Here is a 23,251-nt window from a genome sequence, read left to right as displayed (position 1 = left end):
AAAGAACAGAAAGTAGCTTATTTTCTTTGTACAAATTCTATTTTGCATAATTGGATGTCTGATTAGTTTATAAAAACTTTATATAAAACGTTTCGTAATAAAATATACTAATGAAATCAATTTATCTCGGACGATTTAAATGTCTAGTTTGCATATGTTTAATGAGAAAAGAAAAAAGAAAAAGAAAAGTAAAGAAGAAAAAGATAAAAAAAGCTCTTCAGACATCACATTATACGTATGTATATCAGTAAAGATGATATTTGTTTTAGAAAAGAAACGAACCTTGTCAATTAAGATCGAATTTCAATGAAAATTTCTGTTCTATTTTTCGAAGATCTCTTTTAAATTGAAAGACTGAAACTTCCGGTGAATGCAACAATGTCCTCTTTCTTCGTGTGTTGCCGGTCTTTCGCTCGGCTGACTGCCTTCTTGGCTGCTTTGCTAGCTGGCTCGACGGTGGAAATTCAATTTGAACTGCGCCGGCTGCGAGTCCCGTGACGGCCTCTCTCGGCTGACAATGCACGTGAAACCGTACCTACTAGTACTACTGGCACTACCATCACCACTACCACTACCATCACTATACCACTATCACTACTACTACTACTACTACTCCTACTACTACTACTACATTACTATTACTACTATTACTACTACTACTACCGATGCCAAGCTCGAGTAATCTGAAATTGAAATTACGGAAGTTAAGAGCTTTGTTCCAGTCCCCTAAGCGCGAATGCTAGGGTGGGAAAACGCGGGGGTGGTGGCACGGTGCCGTCGTGACTCGACGACAATGCGAATGCAAACGTGGAATCGTTTGAATCCGACATCATGGGGAAGCTTCATCTTATTAAATTATAATATTTGTCAAAACGTTTTTGGGATTCCTTGCAATCCGATCGAAGCCGTTCTATTTATTAAAAATCGACAAATTCGAACATTTTTATGTTTTCGAAAGATAATTAAATTTTTATCTTATATTATCGAATGTTAGATTTCGTTATAAATATAAGTAACGAAGGAGTTTTTCTCTTTCCTTTTTCTCTTTTTCTTTTCTTTTTCTTTCTTTCTTTCTTTTTTAATAAATGTATTTTTTCATTCGAGAGGAGTGAATTCTGTTAGTCGATTTACGTTTTTCATTATAATTTTCTTTGACGTGCGTGTACCCAAGTTTGAAGTAGTTACGGTTGCCAATCCAGCCATGTCAAACTACAAGACATCAGAGATATAATTTCTCCGAGCTTTCCTTCTCGCTGGCTTATTACACTCCAACCCCTTATATCTGTCGTTCGATACTACTCAACTATAATATAAACTTCGTCTTGCCTACCCTTAAAGAAGGAGATTAAACGTCGCTCGATCGACATCTTGTCACTCGCAGTATCAAACTTTGTTTCTAAAAACTTTTTAATCGATTAGATTGAAATGGCAATAGTTAATAGCTGATATAAAAAGTCAATCAGAAATATTTTCTTCCGTAAATAAGCATACTTTCTTATTACGACTTAGATCCTTACCGAGCGAGCGACGTTGATCGTGAATGCATAGAAATTGGCTACGCGTCTAATAAAAAATTCTATGCATCCGTGAGTAAGCCAGAGTAAAATTCACGGTTGACGAAGCCAGAATTTTCTACGGCATCATCTTGGGCAAGCAACGGATAATATTATTTCGCGTAACTACCGATATTCGCGTTTTATCATAAGCAAGCAACGAGGAAAAAATACAACCGGGAAGGTTTTACACGCAAACCCTTTAATTTTGCAGGTCTGGTTCGTTAAATTAATTTTCCCCGAGACTTCGTTTCGTTTTCTTGCGTACAGGAAATAACGATCGTTTAATATAGTAATTCAAATTTAATAAAAGGGTAGATCAAATTTACATATCTATTTAATAACCGAACCAAATTTTCTATTTTAATTTCGTACGATAGATCAATTTCATTAAGAACATTTTTGCACATATATATGAATTTCAAAAATAAAGAGAAAGGTAAATGATTCGTGTAAAGAAAAAGAAAAAATAATAGAGATATCGAAATCCGTATCGGGAAAAGTAAATAAATGTCTCTTCCGTTTAGAAAAGATTTGATCCCGCGATTTTCGAACTTTCGCATAGTAGTAAGTATATCAAGAATAAAAGGGGTCAGGAAGAAAAGAGGTCGTCGTAGAAGTAAGAAAGGATAGAGTAGAAATTCGATCGTTGAAATCACATCGGGAAAACATTGTTATCGGAAGGGTAAAACGAAGTTTGCTCTTAGTGTGGTCCTCCAAACTCTATCGGCCTTTTTGTACGACAGTTAAACGTATGCGTCTGTGTGTATTCAGGTGTGCGTGGGAGGGTGTATGTGTATTTCGACGAATCGAGACGATTCCTATCGACCACAGAGAAAAATGTAAGAGAGAGAACAACTTAGTATGAAAGCTGATAAGAAAAATGAAGAGAAAATCGTTGAAAATCGCGGATAAATTTTATTCGCGACCGTCAAGCATGATCGGATTAAATTGAATTCGATTTCTACGAATAGGTTGCGTTCGATATAAATACGAGTAGTACGAGTACTACGTCGCTGATTTCTCGTTTTCACCGTGACTTTTATCGGTGGCCTCAGGCAGAGGGAAGTAGGGGAAGCATGATGGGAGAAAGCGAGAGGAATGAGGGTTTGCTGGAGAATAGAAGAATATTGGATTCTGAGAGAGAGAGAGAGAGAGAGAGAGAGAGACAGATCTTTGCGTTTGGAGGCCGAGCTCGAATCTACCGCGGTAAAGCTGGACGACGGACTATGTTCTTGCTGCTGCTTTTCTTCTTCAGTTAGGAATTTCTTCGAAAATCTCTTGTGAAATATTGAATTCTCTTTTCTTCTTCTTATTCTTATTCGTCTTTTTCTTTTTATTTCACTTTACTCGACATTGGTTAGCTCGTTCGCACGTATCCAAGCGTGTTCTCGAATTACATGGCCAGTATTGTATCCAACGCGAAAGCTCTTGAGCTTTCAAGTTTCGATAGTAGAAAAGGCAAGACGAGATCGAAGACGTTTCGTTTACCTTCGATGTCTTTGGAAAATAGAGAGAGAGAGAGAGAGAGAGAGAGAAATAGGGTTAGACGTTTGATTGATAAAACAGATCAATTGTTATACTTATCAAAGTGAGAGTGGGGATGAGAATGAGAAAGATAGCGATAGATAGAGAAAGGGAGAAAGAGAGAGAGAGAGAGAGAGAGAGAGAGAGAGAGAGAGAGAGAAAGAGAGAAAGGGATAGAGAAACGTCAATACGTCGTCGTTGAAAGCATCAAAGGTACATTGTCCTTCGTATTTTAGTTGATAGCGCGCACACGGGGAGATCGGTAAGGCAATCTCGTTTCTGCAGTTACAAAGAGAACGTGCTTTATCTCTTCTCCGCTTCGCACCCTCGGCTTCACCAACTCCATCAAGTTCTGTAAACTTTGACTGCGACGTGAACGGCCAGGACAAAGACCCTTTCTATCTTTCTTCCGTTTCTTTTTTTTTCCTTTTCTATATTTTAGTTTTTTTTTCCTTCGTTTTTTTTTTTCTTTTTTTATCTTCTATCTTCTCTCGTGACAATTTTAAAATCGTTGCTCTTTGTATGGATCGTTGATTGGACATGCAACAAAAACAATAAAGACAGAAAGAAAAAGAGAGAGAGAAAGAGAGAGAGAGAGAGAGAGAGAGAGAGAGAGAGAGAGAGAGAGAAAGAAAGAGCGGGAGAAAAAGAGAGGAAGAAGAATTTTGTAAATGTATAATTTTTATTGATTTTCTTGATATGAAATTTCAGCATATCGTTTGATACGAGTACGTGTTCCTAAGTATACTCTTTAAGCTTATGTTAAATCAAAAGTTATCTAAGCCGTATTAATTTTCTACTGATTCCCATTTCACCCGGCAACTATGAAAACTTTCTTTTGAGTCAGCTTTAGCGGCACGCTTATCCGTTAGGCGATTACCTCTTCTCGCGCGTTCTCATTCCCTCTTTCTCTCTTTTTCCCTTTCTCCCTCTCTCTCTCTTTCTCTCTCTCTCTCTCTCTCTCTCTTTCTATCTCTATCTCTCAAGTTGGCGCAAGCTCTGGCGAGCTCCGTGCCGCAAAAAGGAGTCTCTATACTGGAATTAAAACTAATTAAAACTCCTGTCTTCTCCGAGGCCACCACGATTAAGCTTACGAGCTAGAACGCCGTAAAACGAACGACTTCCTCCGACATGCTGTGTCTGTCGGAGGCTACGAAGGGAAACTTTTTTGATTTTTGTTTTTTTTTGTTTTTCGCTTTTTTCTGTTTTTTCCTCTCTTCTTCTTTCTCTTTTATACTTCTCTCTTTTCTTTTTCTTTTTTTTCGTGTATAAAGTACACCCTCGAAAGAATAAAACGGCGCGTAGAATGTCAAAGTAGAACACAAAGTATACGGAGGATCCAAAGTTGATTTAAAAAGTCAATGGCGAGGCGATCGTAAAAGAAAATCTGGAATTCATGGTATTTCATTGCGATGAAGCAAAGAACATTTTAAAGTTTAAATTAGTCCTCTTAACGAACAATAGATGGAGACTATCACGATCCTAGAGGGATCGAATTTGTACGTAATGACGCACTTGAATAAACGAGGAAGAGCTCCTCATTTGAAATAAATTGTATTCCAAAGAAAAAAACGTTGACTTGTTTGTTTCAATATCGATACTTACTACTTGTCATATTTAAAATTAAACGGAATTTTATTGATAATTTAATTAAATTCGAAAGAAAAATACGACAGATAGAAATGATTGAAAAGGATTTTTAACTGTACGCGAAAAAGCAATAAGTATTATCACATTTTTGGTTTCCGATCTTGTGTGCGTAAGTACCGGTACTTACTACTTAGCAAGTAGAAACTATTAACAAAAGATGAACGAGTCTGGTCGTAATCATAAATGATGTCGAATATATGCGCAATTACCGTGGTATCTCTCGCGAAGTTATCAGCGAATTTGCCGGCAACTTTGACGATAAAGAAGACGATAAAGTTGCTTGCTCTTTAAATATTAAAATCGTTGATAGAATCTTCTAACTCATCTACCTAACTGCGTCGTTGTTGTTCCTGTTGCAACGAACTACTGGAATGGAAAATGACGAACAATTAAAAATACACGCGTCGTAAACCGCGCGAACGTATTTAAAATATTTACGTATTACAGTGAAAAATTAAAATTCATGCTTGAGCGAATTCATTTTTGACTCGTTTGTGATATCTCATGAATTTATTTATAGGCACAAAAATTGTTATTCTTCTCTTTTTTATAAGTTTAGAATAATAGAAAACAAAAAAGTGAAAGAAATAAAAAACCGATTTATATCCAATATTGAAAAAACGGATTAAAAAATTATTGCTTTTTCATCTCGGTTTGAGAACACACGATGAACGACTCTGAAGATCAACAACTCGATTAATTAAGTATAACGTTAATGGAAGCATACGCTTCGTACCGATCTTCGTTATTTCGTTCGATAATTGGTGTGCTTTCAACGATGATACTGACGCTACCGTGTGTTCGTTGATTTATTGAAATACATACGTTAATATCGTTTATTTCATCATTCGTCTCGATAACATATTCTTCGTGTATAATAGAAGGAAGCTTGAATAAACATTAATATGATTCTAAAGGTTAATTATTGAAGCTTAATATGAAGGTTAATTAATGAAAAAAAAAGGAAAGAAAGATCGTCGATAAAGGATTATCTGAATAATATATTTGTTATATCCAATTCACGCGTATTATAAATATGTAAGAATTAAAAACAGAGTTAAAATCCAATGTGTTTTATTGATAAATCGACTACATATTGATAAAAAGATTACAACGACTGTGATAGCATACCGCGAGCGTTCGTATACAGTTATCTACCAAAGTAGATATTATTGTAAAATATTTCATAATACCATCTGCGCATTCCCATGAAGAAGTTAATGCATAATTACGTGTTTAATTACGCGAATGCATCGCCAGGAAATTATCAACGGTCTGGATATATTCCAATGCGTGTCCGTGTAATTAATGGACGCGTTGTTAATCAAAATATCGTTTACCATCGTTTGGGAAAGAAAAAAGAGAAACTTAAGAAACTGACCAGAGTATTTGTGAATATTGAATTCGTTCGAACGTTCGTTGACTTGCCTATTATAGCTTTTTATTATTTTGTTATCACTTTATGAATATCAGCGGCGAATGGTAAATCACTTGACGCCATTAGTGCGAGATGATGTCACTTTAACTTTAATACTTTATCACCGAGCTCTCAAATTATTACCTTCCCGAGAATGTAACTCGATAACCCTCATTTTTCATCCTTTCCAACGTCGCACCAGCCTCTTTTTTTCCTCTTTTCCTCTTTCTCTTTCTCTCTTTCTCTTTCTCTCTCTCTCTCTCTCTTTCTCTCTCTCTCTCTCTCCCTCTCTCGCCCCTCCCGTCTCGTGTTTGCGAGTTAGAAAAGAAGTTCCCTCTCTCAGCGCGATCGTCAGACGCAAAGAGTAATAGTGTGACTGGATGGACGGAAGGTGCACTTCTGGGACGCAAACTTCCGTAAGTCCTGCGGCGCGGAAAGACCTTATTACGATAAATCAGATTTATCGAGAAGTAGTTCTATTTCTCTCTCTCTCTCTCTCTCTCTCTCTCTCTCTCTCTCTCTCTCTCTCTTATACACACTCTCACTCTCGCTTACTCATACACCTTAGCTGTCCAGGCACGAGAGCTTTCCATATTTGACTTGCAAAGTCCGCATCGTCGCCATTTCTGAATCAGCGATCGCGAAAGCTTCTTAAAAATAAAAAAAAGAAAGCAGCAACGAGTTCCCCTTAAATTTCTTTCATTCCTCTCGTCTTCATTCGTTGAAACACTCCGGAACGATTTTCTTCCCTTAAGGGTGAAAGAATGAAGAAGGATAGTCTGTCGTTTAACGTTCCAACGAAGGATTCTAGCGACGAGTGGAACTTTTTCTTCATTTGCCTCGACGTTTCTTATTTCTGAGAGCTACGAGTTCCTTTTCTTCATAGCGAAAAATTTCCCGTCTTCTCGGATTGTTCGTCTTAATTGTCGCCACATTAATTCGTCCCGTTGAGATTTCCACTTTTCTATTTTTTTTTGTTTTTTTTGTTTTTTTTCTTAAATTTCTTCACTCGATTACGTTCAAACTCGCAGCAAGTTTAAAGACTATTATAATTATCGTTTCTACGATTTCATCCGAATAATCGCTTGCAACGTATAAAGTGTATATTACATTTACAGGGTGTCTCGTTAAAATCGAATCTGGTATATTTTGTTAATAAAAAAAAAATAAATAAATAAAAGGGGAAAGGAAGAAAAAAAACGTTCAACCTTTATCCATTCTAATTTACGATAAAATTGACTTAGTCAGAAAAAAGGAAAGTCAATTATTTTGATCGGATTTTCAAAGACGAAATTCCATCGAATGAATTAGTCAAGGGTTCGCATGGAAATACAGGATTTGTCGAATGGTCGTTTGGGACACAGGATATCCCTGGTACGCCAAATATGTGAATCGTTGCAGTACGCTTGTACGCGCTCGCGCTTGTACACGGTAGTATCATCGAATTAGGTTGGCCGCGGTTCGGTGCTAATGCGAAAATTACAACCGCGGAAAGCTCTCGCCGGTTTATAATCGGATCTACGCTACTGAGCGGAGAAAAGCCGAATATTTGTGCACGATCCGGGAAGCTGTGGGGTGCAATTGAGAGAGATGAGGGAGAAAGATAGAGAGAGAGAGAGAGAGAGGAAGAGAAAGGGGTGGCGACAGGAGGTGGAAAAGGGAGGAGAAAGCAGACAGACAAGCTTTATCGTTCGTTGTTATCTCATTCGAATTTCTCCGTAACGTGTTTCGATGGGATCACATTTCGTTTTCATCGATAATAAACAGTTCTATGATTTTCTCCGCGGCATGTACCTACATATTGTACGTATATCTACGTGGTATCTAGTGATTTTCATTTCAGCATATCGAACCGCATGTGTATTTCCTATTCGACAGTTCTCCATGAAACTAATCCGATTGGTTTCACGTGTACATACCTATCTAGCTACCTAGCTAGCAAGTTACCTATCTACCTATGAAATTTTTTATTTAGACCTCATTAAATTTAAAACAAACGTAAATTTGTGTAATAGCTCCTCGTGACTACCTATCAATATACACCAATTAATTTCACTAATCGTCGGTATTGGTGTGCGTTCGTGAAACTCGATTTTCTCTCTGCGTGTAGTTCCATATAGATACCGGAAGATTCGATTACGTTCTTGCATAAGCGGAGAAACAAGATCGGCGTAGAAAAAAAGTTTAATTAAAAGGTTTGATCGGCGAGCGATACCATAAAAAAACACGGAAATAAAGGGAAATAAAATGAGAGAGAAAGAGAAAGAGAGAGAGAAAAGTTACTTTTTTCTTCCTCTTTCACCTTAAACTTTTTGTTCATTTCACAATCTTTGTTAAAAACATTAATTCGTAACTAATTCCACTTGTTAGAAGGAGTCTACTATACTCTCCGCATTTCTGTCTCTTTCTTCCTTACTATCGTAGGAAGGCGTCGCCCGTAAATGCTTGAGAGAAGGAAGACTAAATTGAATTTCTCGAGGAAAGACAACGACTACAAGAGTAGAGTTGAATAGAGTAGAGCAGAGTAGTGAGAGAAAGAGAGAGAGAGAGAGAAGCAGATAGACAGACATACAGACAGACAGAGAAAAGACGTTCGCGAATGGAGCATGCACGTAGAAACGCGCGAGTCCTCGGAGAATGTGGATTAAGTTCGTGTATTACGTTGCCGGGTGTATCGTCAGACAGAAGGCGACGACGGAATACGAAACTAGATAAACGGTGTACGCCTTCGAAAGAGAAAGAGAAAGAGAGAGAGAGAGAGAGAGAGAGAGAGATCGGCCAAGTCATGCGCGGCTCATATCTTTTCGAAATTTCACGATTTCGGTCGGTAGACAGACACCAAAGATTCTAACTGCCTCTTCCAGTCTTCCTACATCGAATCTGTTTAATGCGTGCCTCGAAATCAAATGCATGTTACGTCCTTCATATATATTATTTTTATCTTTCTTTCTCTTTTCCTTTCTCTTTCTTTTCCTTTCTCTTTCTTTTTCTCTTTCTCTTTCTTTTTCCTGTTCTATCGTCTCTCGAGGTGGAAGTAGACATTCTTTCTCGTATTCATTTCTCGATAAATTTTCATCATTTTCGTCGTCATAAATTTTCCCTTTTCTACCTCCGATTTTCATTATCGTTCTCATAGTACTTACGTTGAATTTCACGTTTATTTTACCATATTCTTGTAAAATTTTATGTCGTTATATTTTTCAATTTATACATATAACAAATTAAAATGAAAAAAGAAAAGGAAAGAAAAATATAAAAAATAGAAACCGGCTTATTCGAGTAAGTCGTTTTCTTATTTCGCCTGAGATAATAAATTACAAGAGGGTGGTGGCGCGCTGGTAGTGGTCGGCGTGGAGGCAACGCTTCGTTGGAAAAATGAGTTAGCTCTTTCTTGCTAAGATGAACTTCCAACGGGAATATGAGCTCCCTCTCTGGTAAAAAAGATAGATAGAGAGAGTTTTGGAGAAAGTGATTTTTCCAAGATGATATCTTCTTCTTACACGATAAACCGGAAGCGGAATGTGTTATTTTGTTCTTTGGTGACCTTGATCATTCGGACCATATGATGAGCAATGCTTTATTATCTCATTTATTTCCTGTCGGAAAAAGAAAAAAAAGAAGAAAGGAAGGAAGAGAGAGAGAGAGAGAGAGAGAGAGAAAAATATATGTAAGTATGTGCGTGTGTGTACATATATATATATCACGAAGAAACTAACCAGTCCTAAGGAAAAATAACGGTTGAGTTAGCAAACGAAAAATACGAAAGCGTTGGCGTAGAAAAATCCCTACCTAGCACGGAGTACCGTACGATTTTACTGAAAAATTTCATCACGTCAGATCTGCTACCGTTCGGAAAAGTTTCCGACGATTCAAGGCACGCGTAACGTTTCAAAATCGCATTAGGATAACGCATAGTCCAGAGAGAGGATGAAACGCGTTGAGAAATTAAATTATCGTTCTCTCGTTTCTAGACACGTTTGAAATCGCGTCATTCTAAAATTTCATCCTATGTTTTATTTTTCAGGATCATTTCGATGAAATTTATCATAGAGGGATAATAAATTTTCAACATATAATAACGTCGACGAATAGTAGAGTAGTTTCGATTCTTGGCGAAATTAAAAAGCAGGGCCGTGATGGAGATAGAGAATAAGGGAGAACGTGTACGTAGAATTAAAAGAGAAAAAGAGAGATAGAAAGGTCTGGGAGATGCGAGAGAGAAAGAGAGAGAAGAATTCGCGTAGCTCGCGGCTCCTCGTCATCCCGTCGAAAGTCCATCCACGTTCGACGACGAACGTTCGCTCTGCACAAAGGCCGGAACCTTTTCGTTCGCGGGATCGAAAGAGAGGCCCTGGAGCGCTTTAAATTCGACGTGATTGCAATGGCTTTTATATGATCGTCGTGACGGAATTAAAGTAAAAATGGAACGAACGAACGTGAAGAAGAAAGCGAAGAAAAAAGAAAGAGAAGACTCTTGGATCAGAACGGAACGGTTTATTACATCGTGAAGAAAGAATCTGCTGGAGAAAGAAACACACACGCATACACATATATACACATACATACACACACACACACACACACACACACACACATATATATATGTATGTATATACAAGATGGAAAATTAAAAGAAGAAAGATGAGAGAGAAAAAGTTAGATAGAGACAGAAAGAGAAAGAAAGAGAGTGAGAAATATGGCGAGGTCAACTGCAGAATAGGGACAAAAAGGAAGTGAAGTACGGTTATAAGAGGAGAAGGGGAGAATTGAGAAGGATTCGGTCCTCCCAGCGGGCTATATCGTTGTGGAGGATTAAACTTATACGAGCAGCCGTTGTCTCACGGGTGTATTTCAACTGGCATCGGTGCCATGGCGCGTTCCGGTGTGCTGCTGCACGACTTGACGTCGGCAGCCAAAACTTTTCGCCGATATCCGAGAGAGAGAGAGAGAGAGAGAGAGAGAGAGAGCGACTGAGAAAAACAGAAAGAAAGAGAGAGAGAGAGATAAAATAGTAGAAGTATATTCTTCCGTATATGTACATATATATCTTTTCATGTACACATATATACATACATACATACACACACGCGCGCGCGAAGACGAAGAGATTGCGCGATGGATGCGAAGAACGAAACGGAAGGCGATATTTGACGTCACCCTAGCACGCAATTTCTCCGCCATAGAGAAATCCACGGAAAAATGTCAACTTGATGTCACTTGTTTGAATTGGTGCGTACGTACCACTTCGCTCTGTCATCCCCACCCTTCAACCCTCCGCTCTCTTTTCGTTGTACCTCGCAATTGTAACAAGTTCGAACGACATCACACGAAAAGATTTTGACGTGTGAAACTATGATTCTGTTTGTAAGTCTATAACTGTGTGTATGTGTGCATATACATACGTCTCTTCGTTACTCCCAAGAGAAAAAATTCGCAAATTTGTTGCTGTTGTAAAATGAAATAAAAAAAAAGAAAAAACTTTCGAGAAAATGGGAAAATTGTTTTGGAACACAACAAAACTCTGGGTATTGTTCTTAATATTTTCGCAAATCGTAAACAAAATCTCTTTGTTCCTTTTATTTCTTTTATTCGTTGATACGAATGAATTGTAGATTTTTACGAGTAGTAGTAAGGTTATTGACATAAAATTTTTTTCTTATTATTGGTGATATTGTTACATAATAACACGCCTTCGGTGTAATCCAATAATGTATCCTGAAACGTGTAGAAAGAGAAAAACAATGTTTAAAATGTATTAACGATTATTGCCGGTAAATCACGGTATTAGATTAGTTTCCGCTGATTATATATAGCGATCAAATTTGCGATGTAATTAGAATTTCTCATATCACTTTATTAGAGCATCACGTTCGGGATACATGTATGTATGTAAAATATGTACGAGTGTTATGTTTGACTCAGAAAAAAAGCTACTCCGAGGAATGGAGTACTTTAGATTAATTTCTATCCAGCTTTTCGAAAAGTTTTTCATCTTCTTTCGCATTTCATGATATAGCTTTTCAAAAAGGTACACATTATAAACGACATATATCTTTTTGTCTCTTTCTTTGTATCTGTCTTTATCTTTGTTTTCCTTTCTCACTCTTTTTCTCTTTTTCTTTACAATTTATATTATTTTCTTTTAAAGATACTTTCGTTAAAAAGAAAAGCAGGAATTCTCTAATAGCAGAAACGCAAACTTCTTTTTCTCTCTTGCACTCTCTTCTTCATAGATACCGAAGTATTAACGGTGGAAGTCTATTTTATTTAGAGTACTCGAGAAACATAAGAGACGAGTGAGTTAATTAAGCGAGATAGTTCATTACGAGTTCGCGTTCGGCCATGTTGTTATAAGAGTCGTAGAAAGGTCTCATACTCGAAAGAAGAATGAGAGAGGAAAAGGGATAGATAAAGAAGAAGAGGAAAACAGACAGGGAGAGAAAGAGAGAGAGAGAGAGAACGTGAAATCCAGTGATGCAGTATCGTTGGAACCCGAAAAGAAATAAGTAACGACCTGACGGAGATAGAGAGGAAATTTTGTGCGTTCCTTTTCGTGACGACACCGGCACCGAGCATTAATACGAGACTAGTACGAATTTACGACATCGCGGAAAAGCAATATCTGTCGTTCCGTACGCGCTTGTCGCACATGTCTCTGGGTTCCAAAATGAGCCTAGAAACTGTCTCTGTCTCCTATCTCTTTTTTCTCTAATATATACGTATAGGTATGTACGTACGCATATACGTACAATTTTTTCGTTCCGAATTCGTTTTCTGATAAGATCCGAAGAATCTCGCCCACGACGAATCCTTTGAATCTTAGAAGGACTTGAGGAAGAGAACTCGAGACATTCGAATCCGTATTTTGAATATGCAAGATGTTCCAACGTGTCTTAGGGGAGAGAGAATGGTAAGACCTTAAGTACGGTTTAATTCCTGGATTCCTCGTGCGATTTTGCTATCATTAGGATGAGAATTCTAATCCTAAGCTCTGATCTTCGTTGCCAGCTAAATCGGTAAAACAATCCTGGCCGGAGATCATCGATTTTTCGTTCGATCGAAATAGGACGATTGCTCTTTGTTTCATTAACGTTCGATAAAAGAAACTGCACGGTGGTAGTAGAAACGAGGCGTAGATAAATGTGATAAAAAATAAAGTAAAGAGAAGGATAGATGAATGAGTATGCAGTAGAAAGAAAAAAAAAGAAGAAGAGAAAGAAAGGGCAAATGATAAAGACAGAGGTAAAGCCTTGAACGCGTTTCTTCTCACTCGATTGTCGTAATCGATTCGAGAGGAAAACGAGATCAGAACGATTGAATCTTTTTGATCTGCGATTAAAAGAGTCCTGGCCAGTTATGCGTTATCTCTTTCTCTCATCGCTTTAGATCTGAGCCACGATTCGCAAAGTCGAGTCAACAAAAGGAAACGTAATCGATGAAGGCTTGTAACGAGTTGCTGCTGTAAACGACATAGACGTTTTATCGCTCGTTCTACGTTGAAAATCAGGCACGATCTTCGCGATAACGTTGTATTCTCGAATGACATTTGATCAAAGACCTCTTCGTTCCCTTTATTCGAATTGATTTCTTTCTCTTTTAGCACTTTCTCTCTTATTACGATCGTGTCTACGATCGAGCTTCGTTCGTCATTTTCTTTGCGAATTTCCCCATAGAATTCTTTTCTCTCGATCTTTACGATATTATCGTTTTTATTTATTTGTTAACATACCGTTCGTCAATATAACATAAATATTGTTATTGATTTTTTAAAGAATTATTTATTATCGTAGGTGAAACTATATGAAATGTCGAAAATATCTGTCCTCTTTACTTCATTTCTTTCGACGATTTGTTCGAAATAAAAATCTAGGAAATTAAAGTAAAATTCATTGATACGAATCGTAAAGCGAATTCGACATAGTTCAATTGTAATAGATGGCAAATAGACGGTGCAAAGGCGTAACACGAGCGCAATCCGGATGTTCTATCTCACGCAAAGCCTTGCCGTCCAACTGTTCCCTATCTCCTTTCATCCCTCTCACGTTCGCTCGTTTCCCTTTCGAGCAGCTTCGGGCAAGAGAGCTCGCTTTACGCTCGAATTTGAACCCTCGAGAAAATTATAGGGGTGGGTTTGCGGTGGTGCCGGCCAAGCTAATCCCACCGTATAATTAACCACCGGCAACCGTCCGGGTTCTCCTCGTAGCCGGCATGCGCTATAACTCATACTTAAGCTTCCACTAACGTGCGTATGTACACTCACACACACACACACACACACACACACACACACACGTATATATATACACACAGAGATACGCACGTATACTTATACCAATTCCACGGGCTTGTATATCGCATACGTTACCGATATTTATGGAGGACGCGCAAGTAGCTGCGAGAAAAAAGAAAAAAGAAAATCAGAAACGTTTAGTTTCTTCTTTCAAAATTGTAACTGTTCGGTCTAACGGAAAGAGAAAAATAGTTATCGATTGTACTACATGGAAGATTGACATTGTCGAGTAATTTTTTTAAAAACGAAAACTATTTTTCTGATTTAATTCCCTTCTTTTTATTTTTATTTTATATATATATTTTTTTTAGAGGGGGGATCAAGTCATCAAGTTTCGAAGCAGGCTTGTCGAAAAATTCTGAAAAGGAGAGAAACACACACACAGAGAGACAGAGAATCAGAGAGGGAGAAAAAGTATCGGCTCGTTTTTTGTTTCTCTGATTCCTCTGAAGCTTCAATCGATACGTCGGACGATTTCGCAACGAATTAATTGGCGCGATTCGGAAATACTCACGTATGTTTCGTATCGATCTGCAGGAGTAGTAGGAAAAGATATAGATATATATTTATAGAAAATTATTTTTCCTTCTTTAAAACGAAAAAAAAAGACAAATATTCGCGCATTAGTCGGTCGGTGTTATTTGATTAATGAACACCACAAGTTAATTATGCGTACTTACTGCAAGAAGATTGATTAATACGTCTAACAGTTCAAAAGTTCCTCTTCTCTCTCTCTCTCTCTCTCTCTCTCTCTCTCTTTCTCTCGCTTTGCTTTCAGATTCTTAAAGTTTCTTTGATCGAGTTTATTCTCTGTTAAAATCAAAGAATTATTTACTTTCTTTTCTCTCTCTTTTTCTTTCTTCGCGGTTTCTTAGTCGTTGAATTACTTTTTTGTAATGTCGTTTCTTCGAAACGAATGCTGTAATTTTGATCGAATCAAAGAATAGAATTATACTTTTACATTTAAAATATATGATATAAAAAATATTTTACGATTTTTTTCTTAGTTATTAGAAAATCTTTCCTTTATTTGGGCGATATTATTTTAAAAGGATAAAACGTAAGGGATCTCTAGTGTTATAACGAAACGTCATTTCTAGAAAGCATTCCCATCGTTATCGTATCGTCCGTGTTATCGGCGTTTGGAATTCCAACAGTATAAGGGCGTTCCATGCTATTATCGCGTTTAAACGCTTGGAAAAGTTCATCGTTAAGGTCGGTATCGTCATCGCCCCCGGCATTATTAAATTACTTTACTCTGTGTCTCACTCGTTCAATATAGATATACCTACGGTTTGCCGGCTATTACTTTTTCTTTTTTTTCTGTCTATCCCTTTACATCCCCTTCTGTCCTCTTCCCTTTACATCCCTTCTAGGCGGAATTCTTCCAAACATCACGTCATTTTTCAACAAGCATTGAAAAATTGTTGAGATACACTCCTAATATAGGTGTAGGTACTTATATTTACAATGTAAACGTCGGGAATAGTGACCTGTTTTTTGCGATATGTACGACAAAGAAAAATTGACCATTTTCCTTGTTATCTACTTTATTGGGAAGATAAATATTTTGGATGAATAGATAACGTAAATATGTCGATACGTATATTCGGTGAGGTCAACTACTACTAAACGATGTCCGAGATAAAGGCCAGCAGATAAATCTTTGATCGTATAACATATATTTCCTATTTCATGAAAAAGTAGAAGAAATCGTAAAGATGAAAATAAATGGAACAGCTCGAGTGCTCTCATAATATTTCTGCATCGGTTTTAATGAACGATTACAGTTTTACCTAAGTATCTTTCGATAGTCTCCTTTCTTTCTATCACGTAATATCAATTAGATATTTGTTTCATCATTATCGCTGAAGTACGACTTTGAGTTTCTCTTATGAAGATGTAAATTAATATTTATGATAAAGAATCTTCTCGAAAATATTGAATTTAGATCGAAATATTTTTTTACATTACTTTCGCGTACGTTTTGCAACGAGAAATAAGTTCTCTCGATTTTTTTTCGAGCAAACTAATTAAATAATATTCGTTCTCCATTTCCTTCTATAAGAAATTAATTCCAACGTGATTTCCTTTGATTGTTCTGTTAATATATTTTCGCTAATAATAAGTAGAACACGAATATGGTTCAATAGTACTACGTTCATACGAAGGCGAAAGACGGGTTCTCCCTCGCAATATGACTATCATTAATAATCCTACTCTCGCTATTAACGTACGTACATAGCAGCCAGGTTGCGGAACATTAACGTCGCCTTCTCAACCTCTCTCTCATCGTAGCTCCTACCTAAAATGATGACTGATTTCAGTAATAGACGTCACGTCGTGTGTACCTATTACCTACTTCGTGATGCGAACCATCTAATTACGCGTTTATTTTAATTTCTGGCTAACTAAACGAACAAACGCATCTTAGTCGTCATTGTTGTTACGATTGTCAGTCGATTAGATTTCTGTTACTTTCGCTATTTTATTATACCGTTCTTATCTTCTATATTGCATCTCTCCCTCTCTTCCTCTCCTTCTCTCTCTCTCTCTTCTTCCCTACTTTCACTAATTATCATACTCTCATCTGGCCTCGTAATTATCCTAAGTCAACGCTTCCACGAACACGTTGTTGTAGTAGAGTCAATTTTCAAGATAGACGACAACGACAACGACAACGACGACGACTATGACGATGACGCGTTAAAAGGCTTCACGGTTAATTTATCGCCTCTATGACACTAGCTCTTATCTAAGGGTTCCTTTTCAATAGAGATCAGGTTCGTTACCAAATTAACGATTGATTACCACTGAACGGTTTATGGATAGGCAATGCAAATATTGCCCTAATAACGTGGCTACTAATGAACACAACGCTATGCGTAAACGGCCTATGCATTAGAGCTAAGGGTGAATGCGGGTTAATCGTTAAAGATCTTTGTTTCGTATCAACATTCATGTATAATATTACTCGCGAATGCATCTATAACCAATGCATTAATCTACAATGTATTAACTCTATAACCCTATTGCTTTTTGTGTTTTAAAATATATTATAATATAATTTGTACTAATATAATGTACATACTCTACTTATAAGTTTTTTTTCAAAAAGACTAATTGATCCTAAAATATTTTATGGCTAGTATTGCATGTTCCCAACTTAGGTAAGTAGATATAGTACGTATGTAAACATGCGTATATATATGTACGTCGAATTTTAGAACTAAAAGAGTAAAGAAGATAAAGGGTTGTATTTCTCTTTGGGATTTTTTTTTAACTTTCGAGTTTAGCGAGAAAGACATGGAGAAAGAAAAGGGAAAAAGATGGGTGGCGCGGGAGAGACCATTTGCTCGCCTACAGATTAAGCATCTTAATCACCACCCGGTAGAACTGCAAATTGCTCGGCTAGTCGAGACGAGAATGGCTTGGGAGAAAAACTTCAGTATGTTTGAGATAGAGAAAGAAAAAGGGATAGATAGATAGATAGATAGAGAGGAAGAGAGAGGGAGAAAGAGAAGATAGTAACTAAAAAAAGATGATAAAAATGGAACAAAAAGAAAGTAGATTGTTAATTTCTATCGTATTTTTCTTTGTTTGTCTTCATTTCAAAATTCTTTTTCAAGTTTGCATTTAGTATCTTGAACTATAGAAAGTACAAGTTATCTCCATTTGATAGAAACAAGTTTCAAGTAATAATGAAACAATGATGTATTATATAAATCTCCCTGCATATAATTATATTAATTTTCTTTATCTTCTCGATAAGTTCGAAAATTTCGTCAAGAACAAAGGAAAACTAAGGAGAGTAAAAATTCGAGAATTAAGGGAGTCCGAATTGGAGATTTTCTTCTCTGTCGTTTTCTCACTCTTCTTGAGTTTATCTTGCCTCATTCGTTCGCGACAATTTCTACGAAGAAAGATTTACTTTAAAATCACGTCTAGGTCGGATATTATATCTCTACCATCGGCAAGAGAGAAGTATTCCCACGACGGACAGAGTTATCTTTCTATCCATAGCTCGCTTTTATAACAGAGAAAATGAGTTCGCGTAAGGTAAGCCAACTCTCTAGTTACAACTACCTTAACCCTTGTTCCATCTAAGAGCGACCCATTTCTTTACTGTGTACTTTACGTGCTGTGACCCTGCGTTGGGGACAGTCTTCGCAATGGATCTCGTGAAAATTCGCCTTTAACTTTGCTAGAGGGTAGAAGGATAGGATTGCTTTTAAAACGGATAAAAATGGAAAAAGGAAAAGGAATAACATAGAAAGGAAAACTCCACAGAGAGATTCGATCATCGAACCTCTCGTATTATCGGGAAACATTTTGTGTTTTATGTAAATACGTATGTAGATCTTTTTCTCGTTCGGTCACTAAATTCGCTTCGTTTGAATTATTCTTTCTTTCGCCTTTAAATGATTAAAATGGAGCTAAGGAAATTGATAATTGATAATTTACTTCGATCTGATCACTTTTACAAGATACGGTTAGGCCCCTCGCGTTATCTATCGCGAACCTATTAAAGCGTACCTGCGAATATTCGTGTGACGATTAAGGGCAATTTCGATTATCCGTTTAACCGTGTGAACGTATGTATGTATGCATGCATGCATCTGTGTACGTATGTATCTACGTACCTACGTCACTCCAGCGCTTACCTACCTATGTATTTACGTACTATGTTCGTACATACCTACGTATTCGAGTTGCGGCTAACGCATCGAGCGTAGCCCGCTTTAGCGGATTCTAATATATCATGAGTATGACGCGTATGACGAATATTAAGTGATTTGTCTCTGTCATGTACATTAGAATAATCGTCCTTTCGTGTTCGCCGATGGAAAGTTTTCGTATAGGAAAGTAAGGAGATTAAAAGGAGGGATTAATTCAATGAAAAAAATTATTTCTTTTTATACACAAGAATATTATTTTTATTTTATATATCGTATACAAGAAGATATCATAAATAAGAATATACAATTTATATTTTAATCTGCAGAAAAATTTCACAGACATATTTACATTAGTAAATTTCTATCATGTCATTTCTATTACAATTTATAACGCAATAGTGTAATACTCACATACACACACACACACACACACACATACACACATCTTTGAAAAAATATATTATGCATAACATCAAGCGGATCAAATTAAGTCTTCCGACCTTCGTTGTCTTCTTCACCAAATTCACAAAATTCTTGAAGGGTTCTCTTCAAAGTTATTTGTAAACCCGTTCTCCTTGACGTGAAGGAGCCGCGACAAATTATTCCCGAGGACTCATATCGCGCTACGTTAAGCCCAAATTAGATTCGCGGACGACTATAAGAGGTGGGAGATGGGTGATGAGGAAAGGAGAGAGAGAGAGAGAAGGAGAAGATAGGCTCGCCTACCCTAACGATACTCTAATCTTCTTCTCTCGTTAAGGCTTAAGGAACGTTCTCTCGAACTTTCGTATCTCGTGCGAGATAATTAAAATGTTAATCGAGGCATTAGTTGTTTAAGAAGAAAACCGCCTCATCGAGGAGGAACGAAGAAGTATGGTTTAGGAGGAGGAAAATACGATTTGCTTTAGTCAGATGTCATTTGTCTTGATTAACAAACGTCGAGGGTGCTCGTTCGAAATCAACTTCGAATAAATTACTCGAATACATATTACTTTATTAGACGATAACAAATTTCTTATCGAATTAAGATTCTTTTTCTTATTTTTGGAAATAGAAAGAAATCGTTAGAAAAATCGAAATATCAATCGTGTAAAATCAGAAAATAGTTAGATAAAAATCGGTAAATCAATCGATTTCATAGATGATCATCTAAAACGATAAAGATTTATTAGAGTTTGTTTTTAGATATGTTTCATATCGCGTTTTTCCGGATGTTTACGTTTGAAATTCATTTTTGTTTATATACCTTTTACCAAATAGATTAATATTTAGTATTCGTTCAACCTTTGGCTTATAAACGAAGATGTCACGCGTTTAAAGAGATAGAGAGAAATAGAGAGGGAGTTGGAAGAGTCACGATGTAACTTGTCTTTCAAAAGTAGTTTTCCGTGAGTGGAGTTAGGTATCCGTGCATCCAGAACGCGTCGGGCGACCTTCTCATTTGGAATTCCTATTTCGAAAATTAGTTGGTAAATTAGTTTGTCCGTTGATTCACCGCGAACTTTCAAAATTGGCTGGTTAACGCTAGAGCAGCAAAACGGTCTCCTACCTTTATCCTCGTCAGGGTGGTTGTCGAATAAGAGTCACCTTGTATGTTATCAAGATTTAACTTTATTACATTACATTTCGAACGCCAATTTTCTCTCCTCCTCATTTCCTAAATCTCTTTAAACCTCACGTTTCACCATGATTTTACATTTATTCACTCACGCATTTCAACATTTTTGTTTCAGATTGGACGACGAGAAGTTGGATCTTATAAATGTAAGTTATCTTAACGCGATTAGTATTTAAACAATCCGTACATAATCGAGCAGTTATTTTTTAATGATCATATAAGTAAATTGATTTGTTCTTCCTTTTTTTAAATTCAATGAAATCTAAATTAAAATACTTTTTATTGATTATTTATAATATGAAAGTCAATGAACTTGTATTATCTTAAGAAAAAAGAAAAAAATAACGGCTCGTATAGATATATCTCTATCACGCTTTCTTATTATTTTACTTAACAATCGCCAAGCTTGCGATATACAGTAGTAATCAATCACACATACATCGAAAGAAACATTCTTTCCCTTCGTCAAGGAATTCTCAAGAAAAAATAGGCTACCATTTGAACGTTCAACGATGAGATAACATCGATGAAAGCATCATCTTCATTCATCGGTTGCTCGAGATTGCAACGTAAAATGAAGCTTCTCTTCTCTTCTGTTTTCTTCTCTTGTCTCTCTCTCTCTCTCTCTCTCTCTCACCCCCTCCTCCTCAACCCTCTTTCATTGCCTCTCTTTCTTTCCTTCTTTCTCTCTATCTCTCTCTATACCTCTCTCCCTTCTTTTTCTCTCTCTCCCTCTCTCTCTCTCTTTCTATACCTCTCTCCATTCTTTTTCTTCCCCCCCCCTCTCACTCACTCTATACCTCTCTCCCTTCTTTTTCTCTCACTCCCTCTCTCTCTCTCTTTCTACCTCTCACGGAACTTTCTCCTCACTCTGTCCGTATCAATAGGCACGTATGCATCGAGTGGAAATGAATTGTGCTGGATGGACGGTGTTTCGCGTCGTCGTATCAAATGTTGCTGGCATCATGGCCGACAGCCTAATACAGAGCATTCTAACCATAACCGTATGCGCCAAATAACCGGAAATTACTGGCCGCGTTTCAATCAGAGATCGTCTGTGTATGCTACATTTCGAATACGGGCTAGCATCGTCAACTTGATATAATGCACGTCTCTCTTGGAGTTCGCATAATAAGCTCTCTAATCCTCAATCTTATGTTTTAATCGATATATTTTTTATTTTTAATTTTTATATTCCGTGATGGACTGAACCTACGAAAATATACTTCTACAAGTTTGTTTGATATGAAAGGACACATCATATGGTGCTAGTTCTTTTAGAGATTAAGTGATGAAATTTCAAAGTCAAATTCATTTACTTAAGTGAAACTACATATTTTCCTTTTTATAGTTGAATATCATCTGATAAGACGAATACAACATGCCACGTAAGCATATCTACTATTATAAAATACTATCATTATATTATAAATCGAATTTTGTAAACAAAGGTCAAACTTCTAACGAAATATATTTCCTATATTTCGTATGTAATTACAGAAGTCATGACGTGATATTAGAAGTTTGACTTTTGTACATAGCACTATTATAATGTATTATATTGCTCGATATTGGATTATGTAGTATTCCATTGTATTATTTTGAAATATAATATAATATATTATACAATATAATATACTATATTATTCTATTATTAATAGTTATGTAATAAAATATATTATTTAACATTATATGCAATACAGTAAAAACTTGTATAATAATGAAATATATTGTATAAATCATGTATTATTAATAAAAATGAAAATAAAAATGTAAACAAAATTAAACGTGTCTTTTATTCAATTCTACCACTATAACCATATTTCAAAAAGAAGCAAGATTTCGCGTGCCACCTCTTTGCGCAACATGTGATCCTAATACAAAACTCAGTTTGCGGGAAACATTCGCGCTTTGCCAGAAATTTGAACTTTTAAGAGGACACAATAACTTACATGGAGCAGGTAAGTTTCAACGTGCTACTTTGTAAACAAAGGCCGAACTTCTAACGAAATAAATTACGTTTATTTCGTCTGTAGTTTCACAAGCATGAAGTGATATAGGAAGTACGACTTTTGTATAAAGCGCTATAATAGTATACTATATTGATACGATATTGTATTATGTAGAATAATATTGTATTATATTAACAAATATTATACTAAAACTTATAAGATACAGAAAACATTTGTATAATTAACAAATATAATGTATGTATCATAAATTATTAATAAAAATAATAAATAAAATGATTAATGTGAACAAAATCAGATGTCTTTTTAATTATATCCCATCACAAATCCCGATCCCCAAAAAATACTCTTCAGAAAACCAAGAAGTTTGTAATTCCTAACATGGGCGTATACAACACACGGCGAATGGATCGATATCTTGTGCCAAAACATTGACTTTCCAACAGGAGACAATGACTTACCTGGAGAAACATACGCCGAAACGTACCACCTTTTCGCACATCATGTGATCCTAATACAAAACTCGGTTTGCGGGAAAAATTCTCGC

The 23,251-nt window shown here is 36.5% G+C and overlaps 1 protein-coding gene across 7 annotated transcripts in view; it reads left to right on the top strand.

The window, feature by feature from the left end:
• LOC122629268 (leishmanolysin-like peptidase) overlaps nt 1-23,251 on the top strand; it is a 233,148-nt gene that overhangs the window by 161,494 nt on the left and 48,403 nt on the right. For all 7 annotated transcript variants that reach the window (XM_043812489.1, XM_043812492.1, XM_043812491.1 and 4 more), the window contains one exon: nt 20,850-20,880. In XM_043812489.1, the coding sequence (XP_043668424.1) occupies nt 20,850-20,880 (31 nt within the window). The remainder of the gene's footprint in view (nt 1-20,849; nt 20,881-23,251) is intronic.

Source organism: Vespula pensylvanica, chromosome 5 (assembly GCF_014466175.1).
Source record: "Vespula pensylvanica isolate Volc-1 chromosome 5, ASM1446617v1, whole genome shotgun sequence".
Taxonomy (NCBI): domain Eukaryota; kingdom Metazoa; phylum Arthropoda; class Insecta; order Hymenoptera; family Vespidae; genus Vespula; species Vespula pensylvanica.
This window is presented reverse-complemented; position numbering and strand designations above follow the sequence as displayed.